This window comes from Polyergus mexicanus, unplaced genomic scaffold (assembly GCF_030449975.1).
Source record: "Polyergus mexicanus isolate NDT 795.1 unplaced genomic scaffold, iyPolMexi1.0 SCAF_8, whole genome shotgun sequence".
In the NCBI taxonomy this organism is placed as follows: Eukaryota; Metazoa; Arthropoda; class Insecta; order Hymenoptera; family Formicidae; genus Polyergus; species Polyergus mexicanus.
The window spans coordinates 7,341,367-7,365,909 of record NW_027223328.1 but is presented as its reverse complement, the minus strand read 5'-3'; the positions used below and the strand labels follow the sequence as shown (position 1 = coordinate 7,365,909).

Below are 24,543 nucleotides of genomic sequence, written 5' to 3'. Positions count from 1 at the left end.
TATAATCATGATACATAACATCAGAAATGCATACCAACATGGAAAAAAAAAAATAGTAATCGCGTATTGAATATTCGTATTTAAAGTGTTTCGTATTTTGTAGAAAAAAGAAAAAAAAAGAACCGCACAAAATACAAAAAAAAGCAGAGCGTCGGATTCAATTCCGTCGGATAATTAAGATAGACCGATCCCACGAATTAAGGCGATCGCTTATACGATAGCGTACAAGGAAAAACTCAGCCGCGCGTGATGCTATTTATATTCAAGAGAGAATACGCGACGAAGACTATTTTGTTTATCTACTCCGACACGCGGTTGTAATCTCGGTATTAACGTGAACGCGAAGCGACCTTCTATGATGCGTTGATTAAGCCACTGCTAGTCGCGAATTTCAGATATACGATTTTATTGGCGTTCGAATGTGTGTGCGGGAGGGGAAGGGGGCGAGAAGGGATCAAATGTATGTTGGCTAATGTAAGTTGAAATATGAGGCTGAACAAGAGTTAGCGCAAAAACCAACTATATAGTCGGTGATGATATGTGCAAATAACATTTGGCGAACAGTAGATATGAAAAACTTGGCGTAGCAATACGATAAGTCAATGAAGAAAATTTTACAGAATAATGGTAAATTTTGATTAAAGAAGTTATTAATTTTGTAGAAATTTTTAACTTAATATAACGGAGGAAGCGAATAATCAATTTGTAGATAAAATCTATGCAAGAATACTGATAATATTAAATTAAAAACAACATTCTCCTCAAATTACCTTGATAAGCATAAAAAATTAATGTATTGTTCGTTAAAAGTATACAAAGATATCTGATTGAGATAATTAATCGAGAGGATCAGTTGAAAATCAATATAAATTAATTGTATTTATATATCTCAAGCAGTTAAGAGACGTAAGAAAAAAATTTGTACACATATGTATTTTAAAAAAAGATGCGATAAATCTTAGCAACTTTTTTTTTAATTTGAATTTTTTTGTTTTTTACCACCTTATTATCTTATTACAACTAGAAAAGAATATTATATATGCAAGAAAGGAAAATATTTTAATTGCGATCAGTCAAAATTTTTACCTTGATATTACATGGATTTAATTATGGCTAAGATTAGAATGTACAATATATACACTCTCAGAAAAAATTTTTGATAACGAGACAAAAAATATTCTTGACATATTTAATCGTATCACAACACCTTATGCGGTATAAAAATAAAACAATTTTAAAATTAAATCAATAATTCCTTTTCTTCTCTCTCGAATTAAATAAGATTGTCTTACTATCTTGAGACAAGAGTAACATATACAAACCTAAGCTTATATATTCTCGCATTTAGAATAACTTGATGTTAGATCGCTACAAATTTCCATCTTCATCTTTGTGAGAAAATTAACGGGATAGCACCAAGAGCATTTTATTCTAGATTTAAGAATTTTTCATTTAAGATTAAAATATTCCCTTTTCAATAATAAATGCGATTGTCGCTATATCGATCCTATTTTACGATAGATCGAAGAGTAATAGCATTAGATCCGGAAATCTTTTCTGTGGGTGTAGTTAAGAAGGAAAGAGGAGAATATCCTAGTAAAAGGCAGCGTAATAAACCCGTAGTCGTGAGCATTATTTTTCATGCGCGCGTTTTGAAATGTACCTTATGGTGCCCCTTATTAAGATGCAAATATCATAATGCGCCTGTTTTGCAACGCCGACAGAATCTTCGACGGTCTCCTAACGGTAATAATATATCGACGTGAATAAATAATAACGTAGAAACGCGATTTGCCACATTTTTCCTTCTGACGAAAAAAAAAAAAAAAGAAGAAGAGCATCTTATATCGCGTTGAAAGAAAGCAATACGCTCGATTATCTGAGGAATCCCGATGCGCCGGAAATCTGGAACGTTTTTATCGTCTGGAACTTCTCAGGATCAACACGACGAAACAATGTATACACACACACACACACACACACACGGGCCGCCACCTTATCCTACCTCGCGCCGGAGCTTAATTCTTATCGTTATCTCGGCATAGCATTGCTCAAAGCCACCGCTACTGTGTTACCGATGCCCTATATTTAGACGTAAGACAAATTTTTTTTTTTCGCCAGCAATAAAATGACGCACAAACGCGCGATCGTGTGACAGAAGGGGGAAGGGGGTGTGTCTCGCGAAAAATCTCGCAATCGCGATATTATCTCCTTTTACTACGCGTACTCCTTTTTAAAGATATTATCTATTACCTCGAATTAGTAGGAATTTCACAATTAACATGCGATATAAAATTTCTCTATAACTAATACGGTAAAAAAAAAAAAAAAAAAAAACCGAAATGTTATGCGATAATAACTCTGGAGGTTGTATTAGCTATCTAACACAGCAGCGATTGGTACCTATACTTCTTAATCTAAATGTGCTGAATTCGTTTGCATTAGTTCGCTAGAAGCAAACGAGCATGATAACAATTTTTATCGCCCATTCTGTCGCCCCGCTTAATATGTTGCCAAGAATGTAGCTATATTTTTAGGAAACTACGCACGTGAAAAACAACAGGCTAAATGTTAATAAAACTTTAATATTATCGTTCAATTCAGATTTTAGTTCTCAATCTATTCCCATTTAAAGGCGGAATCTCTTACGTCAACAAGATTTACCGTACAAACGCGAAAGATTAAATATCCCTTCCCTTCGCAGTACTATAGTATAATATATGACTAATTAGGTCAGAGAGGCGTAATTGGTTCAAAAAATAATTTCGAAATAGATCAATGTCGCTTTAAATGATATAAAAATAACAGATAGAAAATGTAACATCTTCAGACACGGGATATGTATATCTGTGTCCTTCTGTTTTCCAACGATATTAGTCGTCCTACTTTCGGGATATCGCTTCCGTAGTATCACGTTATCGATGCAAATGTTGCGCGTCAACCAAACTGTCTTTAGAAAGCACGCGGAAACGCGCGTTCGACCGGTAGACTTGCCGAGACCTTCGAGCGGACCTACGTGTACGATCTGGCGCGCAGACGGCGAAATGGTATGTTTTAAAAGGTCCAAATCGTTTCACGGCATGCGGCCCCATAGGATCTCGGGTTACCTACGCGTGTCCTTGGGGGGACCTGCCTCAGGTGAGCCGCTAGAGGGAAAGAAAAAAAAAATAGGAAGAAGGGAATAGAGAGAAAAAAAGGCGCTCACGCGCGCAAGCGAACGAGCGAGTCTTCTGTCTCGTTGTGCTAGCGGAGTCCGGTATATATATTCGGGGTCTCGAAATCTCTATCTGTCTCTCTCTCTCTCTCTTTCTTTCTCAACGATAATCCTAAAAATAAGTCCCACGGATAGAGGCAGGGTTCTTCTTCTTGTTCGAGGCCTAAGACGCGCGCCAGCCAGTTCTCGCGCATATGGATCTACTGTTTCAGGATGAAACGCGCGTTCCTCGTGACTCATATGAATGTCCAAAAATCGCCATGGGACATTCTTTACGGAAGGATCGCGCGACGATGCGCCAAACAAAACCATGCAAAAATTTTCGCGAGGACCATCATGGCAAACGGCAGGAGTGCGTCTCGTCTTATTTATAACTCTTTAGAAAATCCTTTCACTTTTCTGCCACAAGTGTGTCACTCTGTTAATATCATCTGAACCGTTATATGATTCGTATGTAAATGATATATGTCATTCTTTAGAACTTTGAACATCAAAAGAAGGTATTCTATATTTATAAATTGGACTGTATATACATATATATATATATATAAATACGTCAGAGTACGACTCTCTGATACGGCACAGAGTATATGTATATATATATGTCTAACAATAAATCGATATTTATATATCCTGTAAACTCACCTGTTTTGAGAAAACAGCGATGTCCTCGTTGAAGCTTTCTGACGAGCAGACGTCACCACCCGCTACACCAGGCTCGCGCGGCGTACACGTTGCCAGCTCGCACTTTTCAAATATGAGTGCGAGGAGTGGGAACAGGGGGTGTCTGAAAGATGAAACGAGAGAGTGTGTTTAGAGGCATAGGCGAGCAAGCGAGCGCGCGAATGGCAGATATATTATGCTAACGGAGCGCGCAAACTGGAGCACACGCCGTTTCGCGAAGCAGCGCCGATCTCGACAGGCATGCTAATTAATACCGCAGTCGTTGGAGCTTCTGGCCGCCGGGGCCCCGATTCGTTTCTGCGAAGAGACGATAAATTATCATCCGATGCCCGCGGCATTATGTAACGTGCTTGCGAAAGGAGGGAGGCGCCAAAGTCATCGAGCGAGACGAACTCGGCGTGCCCCGTGTAGTAAACCGATATCGTTAATTAGTAAAGCGCGTGTATATTGTGAAAAGACATTCATGCAACAAGTAATGAGTTTCCTCGCAACAACAAAAGGCTTAAAACGATAGAATTGGCACGCTAGTTACGGGCCTGATTCCCGCGCCCCAAAAATCCATCCTCTCGTCCCCGTGCTCTCCTTCTCGCGAGTGCTCTCGACATCCGTGTACCGGATGCTCGTAAATAGCGTTTCTCGAATCGTCGAAGCCCGTGGCCCGTGTGAAAAAGCGATCCGGATCGACACAAAGTCTCGTCCTCTGCGCGGCCGCGCGTTTTTCTCTTATCCGCGCAGCGTTTTTCTCTTATCCGCGCGTGACCGACGAGGTGGGCCGCCTGTTAGCGCTACGAGGACGCAGTTAACTCGGACAACCGTGGTGGCAGAAGAAGCGAAATCCAGCGTGAAGCGCTTAACCGAAAAGCAGCGAACCACTCCTCTACTGACCGCGTGGAAAAAATGATTCCGAGCCCTTCGCGTGACCGTTAGAATTCGCTCCTTTCATCTTTGTTACGCGGAAAAGAGAAACGTCTTACAAACTGAATTTTCTTTTTGCATATATTATTTTATATTATGTAAAAGTGACTTTATATTCTTTATTTTACACTACGGGTAAAAATATTCAAAAAATATTTAGCTTTTAAAAACTGCTTTCTTTCTTTCTCATTCAATCCCTTATTTATTCGCGTTTTACGGACAAATTGAATAATGAGGGAGAAGGATTGATGATACGGAATGTGTCGTCCTTTGTAAATAACGAATAAAATAAAATAATATGCGTGTTCGTTGGAAAATTGCAAATTCGATGGGTGGGATGTCTGTTAAATAATGAAAGCGTTCTTACTTTTTACTATTTTAGTCCCGCCGTAGCTCGCATCGATCGTAACAGATCGAGACACGGCTTAAAGTCTGGCTCTATTGTAAATTAATATGCGAGTCATTCAAGTAAAATTAAAATTTAATCCACTGCTTTATAAAAAATTAAAAAACACACAACGGACTATGACCATAAATAATGTTATATATAATTAAAACCGCTCTGATCCTCAATTTATTGGAAGGAAAAAAAAAAACCCGAAAAGGTTGCCGTACCATTCGATACACACGCGTAATATTCTTCTGCGCGTACAAAAGCGCGTGTTACACGCAAAGTATGCTTACGGCAACGCGGTATTAGGAGGATAAGATAAGATTAGGCTGGTGCCGGTGCAACACCATCGCAAACATGGTCTTAATATCGAAGTTTAAAGCTGGCGCAACTTCGTGGCACGTGTTCTGGAAACAATTATTTAAGCGTCGATATAATATGCAACTATCATGTTGTATAATTGTTGCGTGTAGCATACGACACGCTCGCGGAATATTTTGCCATTTTTTACTTTGCACTCTGTATTAATATTTACGTTATATCGTATACGTTGAGAATCACTTAGATAAAATTTAAACATAGAATAATGTACAAATGAAATACGTATTCATCATTACGGACATGCAAATAACATAATTTTGAAGTTAAACGAAACTCACATCAGCTCCTAATTTGCGTCCGTATCATTAACATTTTACGTTGGAATTTGTTAAATGATCAGCCGAATGTTAATTACCTCTTTAAAGACACAAGTGGACAAGAGACGATAAAAGTATATACATATAATCTAAATACATTACGCAAAGTAAATTTCCACAAAACAACGTACGTATGGTAATTTCTATGCACATTGATTCGAGACGAACGCTACCGAATGTACCTAGAATAGTCTATTACAAACTGACATAGTTTATCCGACATCCAAAATATCACGGCAATTGCAAACATTCTCGTACGTTAAAAAAACACATATTTTTAATAATAATGAATTAAAAATAACAGACAATAGAATCCGAAATTAAAAAAAAAAACAGAGTATCTCAGTGAATCCAATAACATAAAACGAAAATAAATGGATCATTAAAGAAAATATAAAAGTAAGTTGCTACATCCCTGCATGTGGACAGAATGTTTGACGACGCAAGTTCAAAAGTGACCATTGACACGGATTTTTAGCTCGCGGGCTCCGTCTCGTCCCCCATGGGGTTATACAATTTCAAAGACGCGGCGATGAAACTTTAGAGGGGTTTCTCGAGAGGTTCGATGGAAAGAGAGAAAGAGAGAGAGAGAGAGAGAGAGAGAGAGAGAGAGAGAGAGGAGAGAGAGATAGAGCAAACGCGGCGCGAACGTGGTAGCCGTCAAAAGGTGGAGGCGTTGTGTGCGCATGGTAGCGGGTCGCGCGTCTCGCGGCGTGGCGGACATAAAACGATTCGGAACGAATTTCGACAAATTGACGTAGCCGCCGCGAGCAACGTACTCTTCTGCGCGCCAACCTGACCGAGCTGAACGAACCGAACCGAAGGTACAGCCGTCGACCCGGGCAGAGAAAAAAAATTCTCGACGACTTCACCCCTTTCGCCTACCGCCGCAGTGTGGGCCGGTTACCTCTCTAGCGGTCTTTTTTTTTTTCAGCTTTCTCCTTGTCTGTATCTCTATCGCTTCTACTACACCTCTCTATCGCGGCTCTCTCTCTCTACCCGGTACCGACCGTCCACCACCGGGTAATCGATTTAACGCAACGTCGCGCAGTAATTGTTAATTTAGATTTTTCGCGCGCTCAGCCATACTGAAAACTCTTCCCGACTTTCTCTCTCTCTCTCCCTCTTTTGTACCTCTAATGAGATTCGGAGATAGCTCGACGCGATTGGTGAAATTGTCTCTTCGAGAAGATAAAAATAGCGCTTATAACGTTACGCGGTACATTGCAAAGCACTGTACAAAATAATTCTTAGTAGTGCAGAGACATCCCCGTATATAGGACGGTGTGCGATTGTTAAAGACTCGCAACACTTTCTCGAACCAGGCTAGAATTGAGCATGAGCGTGATCTGTGTATATTTTTATATACGGAGTTAGGAGAAAACCACCGAGCTCGTTACGGACCGTGATTGAATGGGGCGCGCTTTAAGTACGCGTTTCTTTAAAACGGCGATCGTGCGCGCGGCGTAACAACAAAGTGCAACGCCGATGACAAACGACGAGCAGAAACGAGGTGTCAGAATGACGGGACCGCAAAAGGTAATGATATGATTGGACCGTTGTACGCTGTACGGGGGATGTTTGCGGTTTTGCGGTTTCCGCCCCTCGAATCGACGCCTCCTCCCTCTCTTTCTACCTCCCTTTCCCTCTTTGTCTCTCTCCCTGTCTCCCTCCCTCTCTCTCTCTCTCTCTCTCTCTCTCTCTCTCTCTCTCTCTCTCTCTCTCTCTCTCTCTCTCTCTCTCTCTCTCTCTCTCTCTCTTTGCCTCCCCCGCTCTCTTTCACTCAACTCTTATTGTTGCGCGCGGGCATCGTCGATTTCACGCCACGCCGCGGTTTACGATTCGCTAAACGACAGCGACGCGTTTTCGCACGCACGGCTTAATTTCGTTAACGGTCCTTTAATCTCACATACGCGCAAGTAATCGAACGTAAAACACGAGTCATAAGAGGGGGGGGGAAAAAAAAGATAGGGATAGGAGAGAGCTGGAAATTAAAATGAGCAATTGTTCCAATTTATCGAAATTAACAAATCTCACCGCTTAAAAGATACTCCGACTAATGGCTAATTTCTGTAACGTTCGTTGCTTATAATAGGGCGTATTACATATATTAATCGGCAATTTTTATTGATCAAGTCAAACAATATCTCACAGCGCAATAAAACAATAAGTATTTCCAAGATTATGAATTTTCGTACATTTTTTTTTTTTTATTTATTTATGACACTGTTTATGATAAAAAAAAATCAAAAATAAAATCAAATAACTGTATACACAATATACCTTTAAATAAAATAAATGTAAAATTTCCGGATCCTGTTCTCTTTGAGTTACTATAGCATTGTTGCAAAATAAATAGAGAAAACAAGATGTCACAGTTTTCGAAAGCTTTACCTCATTAAACGGTACATTCACGAGTACGTCTCGTAAAACTATTTTCAGTCCTTAGAAAACTACGAGAAACGTACAGTTAGTCTATAGATTCTTTTTACAAGTCACTCGCAAAGATGACGACTATTCACATTCCTTCGCGCAAATTTATATTAATGATAGCAATTTATTTAAATTGCTGACATTGCGTGAAAGCGATACCCGCGATGTGATTATTATTTCACCGAGAGATCGATAATTGAACGATACACACTTCCATCTGTCGGACGATAAATTGTGAAACTTACAAAATGTTTAATTCTTTGATAACTAAGTTGATCGGGTGGTTTCTTGCGCAAGACATAAGATTCCAGTAATTGAATTAGACTCGTGTCTTCACGTTACACACGTCCGGTTTTTACGTAAAACTTCACCAAATGGAAAAGATCAATCGTCGTTGCAATGAAAAGAATTATCAATGACAATTATAAATACTGCTTTACACAGAGCAATTATTTATAAATATTATTTTAACCTTTATAATTCTTTAAAGAGAGAGAGAGAGAGAGAGAGAGAGCACGTGTGTTATTGAAAAAAAATTATTACTATCGAATAAAAGGTATTAAAAAATAAGCATGTTATTATTTAATGTTGTACGTTATTGACAACTTGACAGTAGAGATTTATTGTTAAAATATATTATTGAGAGTTTTTAATTTTTTTGTCGCGTCAAAGAAATTTGTAAAATATCGCTATTCCTTATTTCATTACAAAAGTATACGTTGGTAAGGTCAATCTTTATGTATTAACATATCCGTGCAACTTGTTTGAAAAATCATCTTAATGAAATGTCTTCAGATGTCCCTGACTTTTTCTCTTTTTACCGTGGCTCATTATATTCGAGCACGAGCAACATCAATCTCCTCGCACGTGGAAAGCTTTAACCGACGAATTAATCGAGTCGGATGAAACACGAGACAAAAATGGTCGCGGATTCTGCTATCAAACAACTCAATTCAATCATGCCAAAAACGTATTCTACAAAACAGGATTACGTACTTTATATAGACGTGAGTATTCTCTTTTAGCACCCAAGTGTCTTTTTTTTTTTTTTTTTAGCGCAGCAAAAGAAAAACGCACGTGGTATTATGAGATCATAAATGCTCCCAGAATTAACTCAAATAAGAAAAGAAAAAGGCTACTAAAAGTTTAGATATCCTTAAAGATTCTGATTCCGTGTTTAAAAAAAAAAAAAAAAATTATAAAAAAATTAATGTTACATATTCTATCAGTTTTTCCAAAAAAGAGGATACAATCCGAGTTAATCTTCATAGTTTAAAATTAATTTAAAAGAATGCAATTTCTCTAACATAAGATACCGCTATGCAATTAAAACAGAATCCTTTCGGCAGCGAGAGAAGGTGCGTACAATATAATATTCCGTGCGCCGAAAGAACGCACCTTCTACAACGGCAGCGCGTTCCGAGAAAGTTGTGGAATCTCCACCTCGGGTCGGGCACGGGCACACGACGAATGGACAAATTACAGGGTGCACGGAATAATGAGGCTCCCGTTCTAGGACGATACATCAGAAATCGGGGCATCTCGCGACTATAAATCACGCGGAACACGGTCGCTGAGCCAGCTTCGTAAAACCGCCAATTGGCGTGCTTCAGCCTGTACGAGCGATGAATGCGCGTGGCACGAGCTGCTACGATGATGCAAAGAGAAGCGACGCATATGAATATTGACAATAAAATGTGAAATATAAAATTTAGAGAATGAGAAAATGAGAAACTGCCACTTTATGCATTTTAACAATCGTAAACTATTGCATATCCGCATATTATCCGTCCGTCATATGTCCATTTCTCATAAAATGGACATACAATCTTTTATTCGCATTCTTAATAAATCTATTACTATTTTAAAAGCAAAAAATTAACATGTACAATAAAAAGAAGAAGAAGAAGCTCGTGTAAAAGTAATGCAACGTACTGTCATCGCGGAGGAGCGCAAAGTATCGTTAAGCCGGAGGACAGCTCGTTGAAACGTGGTTATCTGTCGAGTTAACCATATGGTAATGATATTCTGTCCGACTTTGCAATGTATCGCAAAAACGATATCGCGCGTGATACAGAAAACTGGACACGTCGCTTCGGAATGTAACGTCAATATTATTCGAGACTGAGAATCCTATAATGATAGCAAACTATATATACATCAATATATCCCTCTTTCGATATATTTCGTTTATTTAGCAGCCAGACTTTCTGCTTGATATTTTAATATTATTGATACATTTATTTATTTATTAATTTTTTTTTTCCGCTAACAGTACAATTTCGATATAAATTATAGTATAAATTAATTATTTTTAAAACAAAATATTCAATATTACTCTAATATTTCTTTAAGCAAAATGTAAATTATTAATGTCTATTTCAAAAATAGGAAAGAGTAAAAAGAAAGTCGTCGCCTTCCTTTCCGTAGGAAAAGCGCGGGAAAAAAATCGCAGTGACCTGTCCGTTACAATGAAATTGTTGAGGCAGGTCGTGTAAACGGATTCAGAAAATCAAATGGCCACGATGAATTTATGCGCATTTCAAACTCGTCCTGCGTTCGCTCTCGCACCTGTTTCCCGCCAAAAGGTCTCGCTTATAAAATAGGATATTTATCGGCGCGTACTTTTATGCAAATCTCTCGAACGTGAGATAGGTATGTAGATAGATAGGCACGATAGAGAAACAGATTATGATAAGTATAATCATCGACGATTACCGCGATTGTCAACGTAATCGCGCGCGCGCGTACATTTATACTCAAGCTCATGCAAAGTTATGTCGCACAAATTAGAGGATCGTCGTAACGGCGGCCGAAAGTGCGCATAATTTCCCGATAAGCCGCATTTAGAAGCCACGTAACGCGCATGCAACCGTCGCTCGTTATCGCGCTCGATAAACTCATTTCACCCGATCGTCGGTGCTTCGCGCTTCCGGCACAGATATATATATATATATATATATATATATATATAGAGAGAGAGAGAGAGAGAGAGAGAGAGAGAGGAGGGAAATAGAGAAAATACTACTCACCCGTATATGGCGTCCTTGTCGCGTTTATGGACATCGGGTACCGCGGAGGCCGCGGCCGCGGCTGCTGCCGCCAGAACGTGCTGTGGCGGCTGGGGCGGTGGGTACTGGGGGTGAGCCGGACCCATACTACCGAGGTGTGGACTGTGATGGAGACCGGGAACACCGCGGGCATTACCGTGTGGATCGTACAACCCTGCGCCACCACCGCCACCACCGCCCTCGAGGTAACCCCCGTGCAGCCCGCCATCATCGTACTGTAATCATAAAGTTACAAAATTTAAATATATATACAAATTAAAATACATACATAAATATAAATGATGTTGCAATTTTTTTCTATATTAAATATCGGATATTTATTTCCATCTCTCTCTTTTTCAATACGGATTAATCTAAAGTAAAGATTTTTTTTTTTTTTTTTTTTTTGCAATTATGCGCTGGTAATATTATAATTCTCGTAATATATTCTCGATATAAACCTCGAGAAAACATAAATTTCTATCTTTTATAATTCATTGTAATTTCGAGATAATACTATTATAATATTTCTTACAATAAAATGTTCGCAAAAGTAAAATTAACCTTTAATTTTTATTGCACGTGGAATATTTATATTAATGCTCGATTGTATATAATTTTTTTTTTTTTTTTTTTTTTTCAAAAGCAAGAAATAACGTAGGCTATAAAGGCTTAAATATAGGTGCTGTCTATTTTGGCGTTGGCTCATAAATTTAGAATCGCGCGTTTATAACGATTGACGTAAGGACTCTCAAAGAGAACACGTGGAGAACGTTGAAAAGGTGACACGGGGCATCGCTAGAATGTCACGTCTTTTTTTAAGCAAACTTGTATCAATCATAGTTTCGCGACTTCATGTTCGTGGGACAAGAATCAGCTGGTCGCTTCTAAAAACACTGTATTTCAAAATCAAATGCGCCACATATAGTGTCATATGAATTGATAAAAAATACGTTTATAGAAGACAATAATTTCGATCATTTTAATAAACTAGCATATTTTATAATTCTTGTCTTTTTCTCCAAAAAAAAAAAAAAAAAAAAAAAAAAAAAAAAAAAAAAAAAAAAAAAAAAAAAAAAAAAACCACTTTTTCCCATTTAGATATTGTCAAACAGTTTATATTTGAGATAATAAAAGAGTATTTTACTATCGCAAGAAAAATTGATTTTTATAATATTATTATGTTTAAAAAATAGTACAAATACACCTGTCTGAATTTTTGTGATTGGAATCACGACATAGTCAACTTTTTCTTTGCCATCGCTGTCGGAGAAAAATGTAAGATTTAATCGCCGCGGCAGAGACAATTAATTACATACCACCGCGTACGACCGGTAATAAATAACCGCGTATTCAATTACTCCTCTAGCAGCGCCGATCTACCGGAATACCGCAAAAAAGGGGCAAGACCTCGTGATTTCTAGCAATAAAGTTCTCGCGCCGATGCAAAGCTGATGGATGACGGGCAAAAGTGCGCTAATTGCCAGACAAATTCGAGAGCGCGGCGTATCGACAGACAGGGTGCTTGACTGAATCGAAAGCCTGGAGGAGACCCCGCCTCGATCGAACGCGATCGGTCGGTCAATCGGGAATCGGTAGCATTGATTTTTCGTCCAAGTCCGCGGTTCGTGCGCACGGCCGTCTGCGCGGGAACGAAAGCAAGCCGATTATTATCGTTAATTGCTTAATTCTAGCGTCTGGCTCGAAATGCCGCGTGGATACCATTGCGAAAACAAGTACGGGACGGGAATTGGCGATTACCTTCCCAACCGGAGGAAGGAGGAGGAACCTGTTCCATACAATGCGGAAAAATGTAATTCTGTCCGCTACAAAGTGACACTGCAAAAATATCGTATACCATCTGCGTTTCGTTAAATTTAATTTGCGCAATTCCATCGCAGTGTACGATAGGGCGACAGAAAAGAGTTATCAATTCGCACGACTTGCCAGTTCTATTTGAGCGAGGAGAAAAAATATACCAATCTAAAAAAATGTCGAGGGAAGCGATTATAACTGCTACTGCGATACAATGCTATGGAAATATCGGGGAACACATATTTATGCCAAGCTCTCGATTAATTTGATTTACGCTCGCACGCCGAACACGTCAAAATCGCGATGGAATTGCGCGAAAATTACACGACGCGAATCGAATGGGCCCGCTATCGCGCTTGAATTAATCCGATACGCGCATTAAAGTCGCCTCGAAGCAGAATGAGCAAGTATGACGAACCGGTTAAAATTCCATCTTTCCAACTATGCGCGATTTTTTCATTTTTGTATCGCCAAAATGCGGCGATATAACGTCGCGAGGAACTAATCCGAATTAATATCGATAATATCTTCATCATCGTTTCATGAATATTTACATCCCTGAGAGCTCGACATATCTCTCATATATACCTAGACAGATTTGATATAAAACATTGATTTCATATCGAGTTAAAGATATATTGTACTAATTTTAGAGAATTTTTATAAAAAGATTTTAACATTATTCGTGTTTTTTAATGCGAGCGTTAGATAGCTAGCATTATTGGTTATAAAAATATTTTTTTAGAAATATACTTTTACAACGTTATATGAACGCGCGATAAATTATCCTCCGGCTAACATGAATAATTTCACTTTGCGATTTCTCTATTCATATAAGCACGCAAGTTCCATTTATTCGCGAAAAACGACGTAAAAGTATCTGGTAGCGGACATGTCGCGTCTAGAATGCGAATCCCACCGTGCCGAGGATTGAAAAAGGCCATGAACAATAATTCACCGTCACGACGGTATGAAGATATCACTCGACGACCGAGCGGAATATCTTAAAGGGTAGTATAGAAAGAGCGAAGTTCTTCGTCTCTCAAGACACGATCATGGGAGACTTGCGACAAACGTCTACCAATGATGGTGCCCGTCGTCGTCGTTCTCGTCAACGTCATCGAGAAGAGTCGCCGATTCGAAAGCATGCACGCCATATATATACAATACACAATCGCTATTTGACAGTCCAGTGCTAATTTGTGACCGAAATGACGAAGCCATTTACGGCACGACGTCGCGACGATATTAGACTGTCACCGAGACGTTATGAGCGATGAACCGGCTTGACGTGAAAAAGATATATTTCCGGAAGCGAGAAAATGACGATTGGATTTTATAGTGGACCGTGTTAATACATATATTGCTCCTACAGTAAATTATTTCTCCGTCTCTTTCTCTCATCTTATTAAGTAAATTTAATTCAATTAATTTCTCTTTGAGCGCCCAATCAAATATGTTATACTACCGTCAGATGACTACGAATGTCACTTGAAAATTCATACGATCCCTCAAGTGTTGAATTATGTTGCGCGTAACGTTCGTCTCGAGCAAAAATTGAATGATGCATCCTAAGACTAATATACAAATTTTGTCCTGTCACAGGGGATTAATGCAAGATGCGAGAATTCCGACATATGGAAATGACGTTTTTGTGGGGGGAAAAAAAAACGCGAGCGTACGAAGAGCTGTTTCGATTTCGCACAATCGGCTCTCGGCAGGCCCGAGAACCGAGGGAAATTTAGCAAAGCCTGATAAACGACCGTCATTTATAAGTAGATAGGTCAAGGCAAACGCTTAAGCATCTCGGTATAAATCGCGAAAAAAATAAAAAAACCCGCTGAGGAGAAAGGGATGCGGGGGAGAAAAGGAGGACAAGACGCGGCTTCGTAATACTGACGATTATCTTCGGGTGAAAATAAAAATCGGCAGAGCGATACATCGCGATCCCCGGCGGATCACCCGCGTGGATTCAGAAAATTGCCGAGTGATGGAGGTGCCGCCGTCGGCAAATTTCGCGAGCCGACGGCGACGAGGTAAACACCAATAACCTCCGTTTCTATATCTTTCTCTCTCCTCTCTTCCCTTTTCCCCTAACGCACCTCGCCTCTATCTCCGTTGCACGGCGCACAGCCGGCGTTGAAATCAATTTCAGAATTGTATAACGTATCGCGCGCGCGAAGAAATATCGGAGGCGTCCTACCCAGCTATTAATCTCTCGCGAGAAAGGCGTAATGCGAGAGAGATTTCACTGAAAAGATTTCAAGAGAGAATAAAATCCGTCTCTGGCATCGCCAGGCTCGTCATCACATTACGAGATATAACGCTACCCGAATAATTCTTCACACATAAATGTTATTTTTATTAAGAACGGCGATAATTAAACATGTACAATATACATTGTGACCACTCGGCGGAAAATAACGACCTTGAATATCATCAAGATATCGCGGAGGAAAAAGACGAGACGTCTGTTGATGACGTTTGACGGCGGAGCGAGCTCGCCTCGAAATCGGCAAGCATGTTCGCGAGCTCTCCACGTCAGCTATAATGTTTTATTTCGTAACAAACTTTTACGTCGAAATTTTCATTTGACATTTAGTGTCGGCATGAAAATAAAACTCGCTCACCAAGGGGGAGAATCGTCTGGCGTAAAATATATGAACGAGAGATGGATAGATCGATTATTATTTAACACGCCGCGAACGAAATTTACAATTTATTAAATTTACAATTTACAATTTACGACATTGTACTACTTACGGACGCTTTCGCTGTCAATATCGTACGAATGCAACCAACATTTCGAAAGAAAAGAGTTCCGTAAATATCTACTTCTTTGCGAACAATTTAAATATTCGAAAAATACTGTCCGGCATCACTTTTTTATTTATAAAAGATATTTTGTCCGCGATATTTCTATTTCGGATTCATTCCCGAAATATTTAACATTTTTCTTTTCATCATTGTACACATAAAAAATTATAAAGTATAATTATCATTACATGGCATATAATTAGTTCCTTAGAAATTCAATTATCTCAAATACTTCATATAAAATCAGATAATGTTCCCGTAAGACAGTTCGCGCCTTGTTATCTTACCTCTATCGCGTCTCTTATTGCGTTAGAATAGAAAATCCAACAATGTAAATCGTGGCATAAAACTTGGAAGTAACCCTGAAGTGGTTACGCTACGAACGTCACGTTAAAATAAAACCTTTTCTTTATAACGATGATTATATAATGTTACACATCTCGTAATACACTGCCTTCATCTTTTTAGTTTTTAAAGAAGCTTAATCTGTGCCAATTCGGAAAAGAAAAATATAAAGACCGTAGACATATATACTTTCAGTTTTGTTTTAGCTTTAATTTCTTTTATCTGCGTATAACTATAAGTTAAAAAAAAGTTTAATGTTCTCCTTTCCCGAAATTAGAGACGAAAAGAATTAGGAGTTTTCAGAAGATCCGCAATATCACCGATATATGCCGCGGCTTGACAATTATATCTATATATATTTATAAACAAATATAAATTTTTATATGCATATCTCTCACATAATCTCTTTCTTCGCGGAATGGTCGAATTATAATTGTATTTATTCATATAATCGTTCTTCTCGTGGATTAATAATTAAAAAAAAAAAAAAAAAAGTCATCAGTGATATTCCGGATTTTCCAATAATTCCTGATTCCTTCCGCATAATTTATAATCCCGGGAAAGGAAAATTTCAATGGCTAATACACACGAGCTCAATTCACAAATAAAAGCTAAACCAAAAGTATTATTTTCTTCTCTGTTCACAAATTGACAGATTTAACCATCTTAACCATACGATACCAGCACGATATTACTACGCTCGAATCGCGATTTTTAGCTACACACACACACACACACACACACACACACACATACACACTCTATCTTTCTCTTTCAACGCCGATAAAACTATCTCACGCATTTAAGAAGTATTTTGACAGAATTTATGTGTTAACATTTCTTGAGAGGGGGAGGGGGAGGGGGAGGGGGGGGGACAATCACGACGACGATGCGACTTGTATTATCGCGATCACATTTTTTTGGAGAAACAGAAACACGCGACTCTCGCATCGAGCCGAGTTAGGCTCATTTATCTCGCACATGAATATGCCCTCCTAACGACTGTCCAGACGAAAAAGGGGGGAAAAAAAAAAACACGGCGCGCAACGGCCAACGGGGAACGACGAGAAATCGATACGACTTTAATCCATAGGCTAAAGGCCGATATCCGCGGCAATCGGGAGAGCGAAAGTGATTGATGGATACCCATAAATACATAATCACGGGACATTCGGTGACGGTACAGCCGCCGACGGACGACGAAAAATCCGGGTACTCTTCGTCGTCGAAGAGTCTCGTCCGTTATTCACGGTCGGAATTTTTAATACGAGATGCGCTATCGCCTTGTTATACACTGGTTCCTTCACCAAGATGTACGCGCCACTCATACGAAACGAACGCACTTCTTCTATTCATCTTCTCCGTAAATATCGTCGGTTACTTTGTTATCGAAACGAGATTCAAGAGAATCAGAAACATTAATTCCAAATAATATGAAGATATGTGGAAATAATCGATCCCCAAATATTGCACAAATAACATTTCTTTGGAATATAATTCTTTTGATAGATTTTGTGTGTGCGTGTGTGTGAGCGCGCGCGCATATTTAAATTAATATAGGACTTGTATGTATTATTAATTTTCCAAGATTCCAGAATAAAAAAGTTCACAAAATATTTCGTGAAATGAAAAAAATTTCTTGCAGCTTCTTTCCACAATAAATTTCAAAAAGATACTGTGATATACAACAGAATATTAATAAGTAGGCAAAAAAAAAAGGCGACTCAGAAACTCAATAAATAAAACACGATCATACACAATTCTGAATAATTTCTGTCACTAAAAAATATATACTGATAGTTTTGAAATTGTCTGTGTATAACGAATAAAAAAAAAAAAGAAGAAAAAATGAAAAATTGGTAAAACAGCAAAATAAATTTATCGTATTTGTTGTGATTATTTGAATTCCCGATACCTGTCATTGTTTACAGACTGAGAAGTGACCTGGTACGACGTTCCTACGGTAAGCACGCGAATCTGGCATTCGAATATTCATCGCATCACACATTTCACACTCTCAGAAAGGATTTCTGATAACGAGACAAAAAATATTCTTGACATATTTAATCGTATCACAACCTTACGCGGTATAAAAATAAAACAATTTTAAAATTAAATCAATAATTCCTTTTCTTCTCTCTCGAATTAAATAAGATTGTCTTACTATCTTTAGACAAGAGTAACATATACAAATCTAAGCTTATATATTCTCGCATTTAGAATAACTTGATGTTAGATCGCTACAAATTTCCATCTTCATCTTTGTGAGAAAATTAACGGGATAGCATTTTATTCTAGATTTAAGAATTTTCCATTTAAGATTAAAATATTCCCTTTTCAATAATAAATACGATTGTCGCTATATCGATCCTATTTTATGATAGATTGAAGAGTAATAGCATTAGATCCGGAAATCTTTTCTGTGGGCGCATCGATATTTTGCAATCTCCGAGACGGGGTGTTAGATCTCCGAAAAAAAAAAAAAAAATCATCCGTCAAAGATCGAGCTTCGCCGTGGATTTCGTTTTCTCCGTTTCTCAAATCCGCAGAAATTCTCCGAGCTACACGCGAAAGAGTTTCGCGACTAACTCGTGAGCGCGGGCACTCACGCACGCACGTTTCGGCAATTTTCGAGCGCAACCGGGATCGAAGAGCGCAGCACGAAAGCAGAATTGAGCGGTAAAACGTGTGCGCTCGATCTTTTTGCCCAATCCTACTTCGATTGAACACCGCTACCAAACGCAAAAACATGTAATTTATCCCAAATTCATCTATACCCATTATATCCGATTTACTCGGAACTATTCACGTCGCGAAGCGCAATTAACACTTTGAGAACGGATATTTATTGACGGCGCAATTTTTTTCATTTCCTAACGTATTTCGACAGCGTCGAAAATCAAGATAATTAAATTTATATCCCGATTATAACACAATTAACACCGGATTAAAACCTAAATCTATAATTCGAAAGCGTTATATAAAGAAAGGTATGAAAAGATTCGTCTCGCTAAAAATTAAGAGAGAGAAAAAGAGAAAGATGGATCTTACAAGTATATCGAGCCAGGAGGGTCAGTTATCGGAATCATTACGACCCCTTTAGCACAAAGTGCATTGAATGATCGAGAAGTGTCAATACGATCTCGATGTAATCCTCAACTCCTTCGTTTCAGCGATCCAGTCTACCACAAGTATTTCGCATTTGCATAACGGAATAAAAATTATTCCAATATATTCTCCACATCTCGACGAAACAAGCCGTAAGAAATTCCAAAAGAATACAATTTTTTAGAACAGACTGAATATATTCGCGCACGCATACATGCACATACGGAAACATTTATTCGCTAAATGTCAATTCTATCGTAACAATTTTTAAATGAGACAAGTATCAATGCGCAGCTCTTTTCTCTCGGAAGTTGCATATTTCAACGATTTGCAACGATCTCTTGTGTGATGTTGCTCCATCTAATATATCTCTACTTTAATATCTAAATAATAATCAAAAATCAAAACTTTATCTACCAATATATCATATAATATATATAAAAGAGAGAGTTTATTCCTATCTCGCATTTTATTTTAGCATTTTAATTTACAATTCGTACTATATTATAATATTTAAAAAATGTGAAACTCTCAAAAGCACGTCGAAGAAGAAAAATCGTACAATAATAAAAAATGACAATCAATAGATCAACAAACACCATATGACGAGTAAAATATTTAAGAAAAAAAAAAAAAATAATAATATATATATATATATAATAATTTATTATAAATTCTCGCGTTTTATGTTCATAAAAATAGACTTAAAAATTGACTTATATTATCCAAAAATCCAGAGATTCGACAAGATATAAATATGCAAATCGCGTCTTTAACTTGGCGCGCGATACTTTGGCAGATTCCACGTAAGCGGATAAAAGTCGAAGACGACAATTGGTCTCCAGCAATTCTTATTCGTCTGTCGCGTAAATCGTAAACGCACAAAACTTAATCAATTCGCCGATAAGAGGTACCCCTGGCTATAAGCTTTCCGTCTTCGCTGGCGAGAAATGACGTTTGTATCGAAATAATCACCCTTTGAGAATCGCCCGTCGGGGTGAATATAAAGCGACGGCGAATTTTTTTATTTCCAATCGTTGTTTCATTTATACAACTTTATGTTAATATTTCGTGCAGACTCTATCATCCGTTGGTGGATTTCACGGAGAAAGATAACTGACACGCATAGAGATTTTAATCGCAAAGCGGAACCTTTTAAAACAGAAGGAATGAAAAATTCATCGTGACATATTAAATTTGCCATCTCTGTAACGCGATGAAATTTAATTGCAAACTTGGATGAAAATGACGTCAGCGAAACTTAAATATTGAAGCAATTTTTGCTAACGCAAAATGATAATGTGGTAACATAAATTTTAACGAGTGATAAGAAAATCTGGAAATTCCACAATGTCGAAAGAAATAATTTAAGCTTATTACATTATATCATATAACGATAATGAGTAATAATTTAATTTTGAAAGTCGAAGAACGACTGGAGTTCACGTCGCTCTCGGCGTTTAAGGTGTCGAAAATAAAAGTTTCGACAATGACACTTAATTGAATTATCATAGAGACAACTATCTATTATCGAGATAATTTTGCAATTATTTATTACGTTAACGCGCGAATAATGAAGAAATAATACGTTTAACTCTTGACACATTAGAAATATTTACGAGACACCATGTGAATGGAAACGTATTTCGGAATAGCGACGTCTTTCATCATTGGGGACAACAACGCAGTGTCAATTCGCCGCTTGTTTTAATTACGCGTTCGCAGAGAGTGTCATGCGTGTTTATCAACGCGACTTGACTGGATAAGAGAGAGAGAGAGAGAGAGCTACAGTCTGCTCTCTTTCTCTGAAATTCTAACACACGGAACCGTTTTCAACACATATAAGTCCGCGATATTGGAGATAATATAGGAAAAAATAATCATGTAGCGAAATATTCAACGAGAAATCTACATTGCCATATAAATGCGCTCGAGCGAAGGATTTCTCGCGGCTGGTTCGGAAATGCGTGACCTCGACGCCAATTTCTATCTCTCCGCTCGAATTTCGTTGGTCCCGTACTATTGGAGAGAAATCGACGACGGCGAACGCGAGGCGTCGTCTCGACTCGCAATCGAGGCCAGAGGAAATTTACTCCCTGGTGTTGCGTTACGATTATCGGTCGTAATTACGCCGCGGTCAAAGTCGTCCGATTACGATGCGTGCAATCGGCACGTAAACACGAAACGGGGCCCCGGCAACACTCGCAACGGATATTCTAACACGCTTTCTATCTCTTTCTCTCTGTCTCTATCCTCCCGTCCGTTCGCATTCGTGCGAATCGGCGAAACGTCCGAATTTCGCACGCGTATAAGAAATTCGCCCACGGCGAGCCCGCGAGCAAACCCTTTGGGCGCGATCGTTGTAAGCGGCGTTACAAAACGATCGTGGCGAACGCGTGTAAATTTTCTTTCCACACGGCGACGATATTCGATTGAAATTCACCGGCGCGGGGATTCGCGCGCGCTTAAGACGAGCCGCGAGGCTGTTTTATAAATTCGCACACGACGCCGACATGACTCGCCGAGGTTCCCTTTATAAGCGGTATCTCGCGTAAAACTCCATCTTCCTCGAATGGCGAACGAACGAATCACGACACAGACACTCCATCACTTTCGCGTAACAAGAATCTTATTAAAATGCGACATTTAGAGAAGATGGATTCTTTTTACAATTAACGATATTTTTCTTCTGAATTTTACTCTCGTCATATTGCTATTTAAACACTTTTGACACACTCGTTTGCAAGAAATATTTATCGATATTTCGATTCTATACTTCAAATTTAAAATATCTAAAATATTTGTAAAGAGCACAAATGGATTTTACACGATTCGCGAGTCATCTCCGCGGCCTATCGACTATTTCGCCTAACATCGCCAATAAGAAAGGGGCAAAAAGTAAATATATATATATATATATGCAAATGTATAAAACGTACCCTTGGCTGCGCCATGAACGCCCTGGCCGCGCCGGGGAACTCTGCGTGCTGAGCCACCGTAGCGGCTGTATTTTCCCAGAATTTAAGCAAGAGAGCCTCGGACACTTCACAACACTTTCTCAGCACTATTGTAGCGCGATCTAAGCCTGGCGCTCGGACGCGCTACGTAACGCTGTGGACTTTGGCGGTAAAAGGTTAGATTGTCCGACGGATAGAGATGGAGATGGAGATGGAATTGCAACCTCCGTTAGCAGCCGACGAGATCAAACTAAAAGATGAGTTTCTTCTTTTTCTTCTTTCTCGAATAATGGAAAAGAATACTCGAAAGGCGAATTTACACGCACTCGTTTAAGTCTAGAACAATCGCGTTCCGTCGGTCCGCTTCAATTCCGCTCTGTGTAATCTTTGTCTCGTTTTTCGCTTCTCTTTACTAATTCTCCTCGTTCTCTCTTATATCTCGAAGAGCTCAGGAGCAACGTCGTTGCCGACGTTGAATTTAGACAATCGCGAACAAGCGTCAGCAGAGCTCGGTGGCAGGTATCGCTCGCGATAAGGTTTCCGCGACGGTTACGACGACGTCTACGGTCGCACGCACGTGTTTCCACATGGTCGCTGGTGACACCACCACGGTCATTCGACGGGACCACAGTTGGGGTGTGCGTCCGAGCGCCCTCCCGTCAATTTCGCATATCACGCTTGCACGTAACGCGCGGGCACGTGCTTCGTCTCGAGAGATATCTCTCGAACGACGGTGAGTTTTGGTCGATCTCGAAACGGGACAAGTAGCAACGCGGAGAATGATACCTAGTGCGCGAGTTTCGCGCGCGAGGCGATCGCGGGACCCGCGGGCCGAGCGTGACACATGGAGATGGCGCCGGGATGTCTGTCGCGAGTAGCGCGAAGCGAGCCGTCGTTGCGTGTTGTCCGAACTTTCGTTCTCACATCCGACACCCGCGATACGATAGAACGCGTCCCGATCAGACGTCCTGTTCTTCTATATTCACTGTTTCGCGCACCAAGAACCGATGATCACCGACGATGTCACTGACAGAAAACACGTTAATACATCCCTCGATACTCAAGCACGAGACGAAATCCACAATGACGCCCGACGACGAAGACGACGACGACGACGGGCGTCACGACTTAACACTATTTCACCGTCGCGGCACAGTCAACCGATGTGTTTACGCTCGCACCTCGCGGATGCTCCTCGCGGATGTATTTACGCGAGACGCGCGTGACGTACGACAGGATGGCAGCTGCCCCGCGATACGTATCTTCTTCCAAATTGCCCCGCCAAGTTATGCCGCGCGCAATCTATAGAAACCGGATCGTCGAGCGATAACGCGCGCGCGACGTTACGACGAATGCTACGTACACGGATACGACGGAGACTGAGACGGAGACGGACGCGACGCGACGATGACGATTCGACGCGTTTACCGCGTATACGACGGGTGCGTACGATATCACCATAAAGACCGTACGGACGCGAGTCGAGAGAGGAGACCGCGCGCGAGCGAGTGATATCCGCGAGACGTCGGCGATCCTCCTCCCTGACCGTGACTACTACTGCGTGTGGCACTCGTAACTCCGGCGGACAGAAGGTGGTAGATTCGTAGTGTGTTACACGTAGCGGCGGGCGCGCGGTCGAAGGCAGCCACGGGGATATGCGTGTTTCAGGTTTCCCCCACGAAAAAGCAACCGGGTGTAGATCGCACGGGTTAGAGAAGAGCGGAGCGAGCGAGCGTGGAGAGTAGCGCCTAGCGCGGTTTTAGATCCTGCGCCTTCCGCAGTCGTTCGCCAACTGTCAATCAGCGCCGCGCTACGCCGTAGAGTGGGGGACTCGCCGCCACGCCTACGGAACGCGGCCAATGCGTCCTTCGAGACCGCCCATCGGGATCGGGCGAGAGAGCGCGTGGTCCAGCGCCGCGACGGCGAGATTGCCAACTACAGAATCCTCCGCCATCGCTACACCACTACCAACGAGACCGCCGACGGATGATGACGACGACGACGACGACGACGACGACGACGACGACGACGACGACGACGACGACGAGGGCCGTGGCTAGGACGATACGAGAACAGGAGAGAACGTCGTTCGCACGAAATACAGCGGAGATACGCG

The 24,543-nt window shown here is 40.2% G+C and overlaps 1 protein-coding gene across 2 annotated transcripts in view; it reads right to left on the bottom strand.

The window, feature by feature from the left end:
- Hth (Meis homeobox homothorax) overlaps positions 1 to 24,230 on the bottom strand; it is a 384,416-nt gene extending 360,186 nt beyond the window's left edge. For both annotated transcript variants that reach the window (XM_070300419.1, XM_070300420.1), the window contains exons 1-3: positions 22,410 to 24,230; positions 11,368 to 11,621; positions 3,860 to 4,001 (exon numbers count right to left, since the gene is read on the bottom strand). In XM_070300419.1, coding sequence (XP_070156520.1) covers positions 3,860 to 4,001; positions 11,368 to 11,621; positions 22,410 to 22,424 — 411 coding nt within the window. In that variant the 5' untranslated portion in view covers positions 22,425 to 24,230. The remainder of the gene's footprint in view (positions 1 to 3,859; positions 4,002 to 11,367; positions 11,622 to 22,409) is intronic.
- Positions 24,231 to 24,543: the final 313 nt, after the last annotated feature.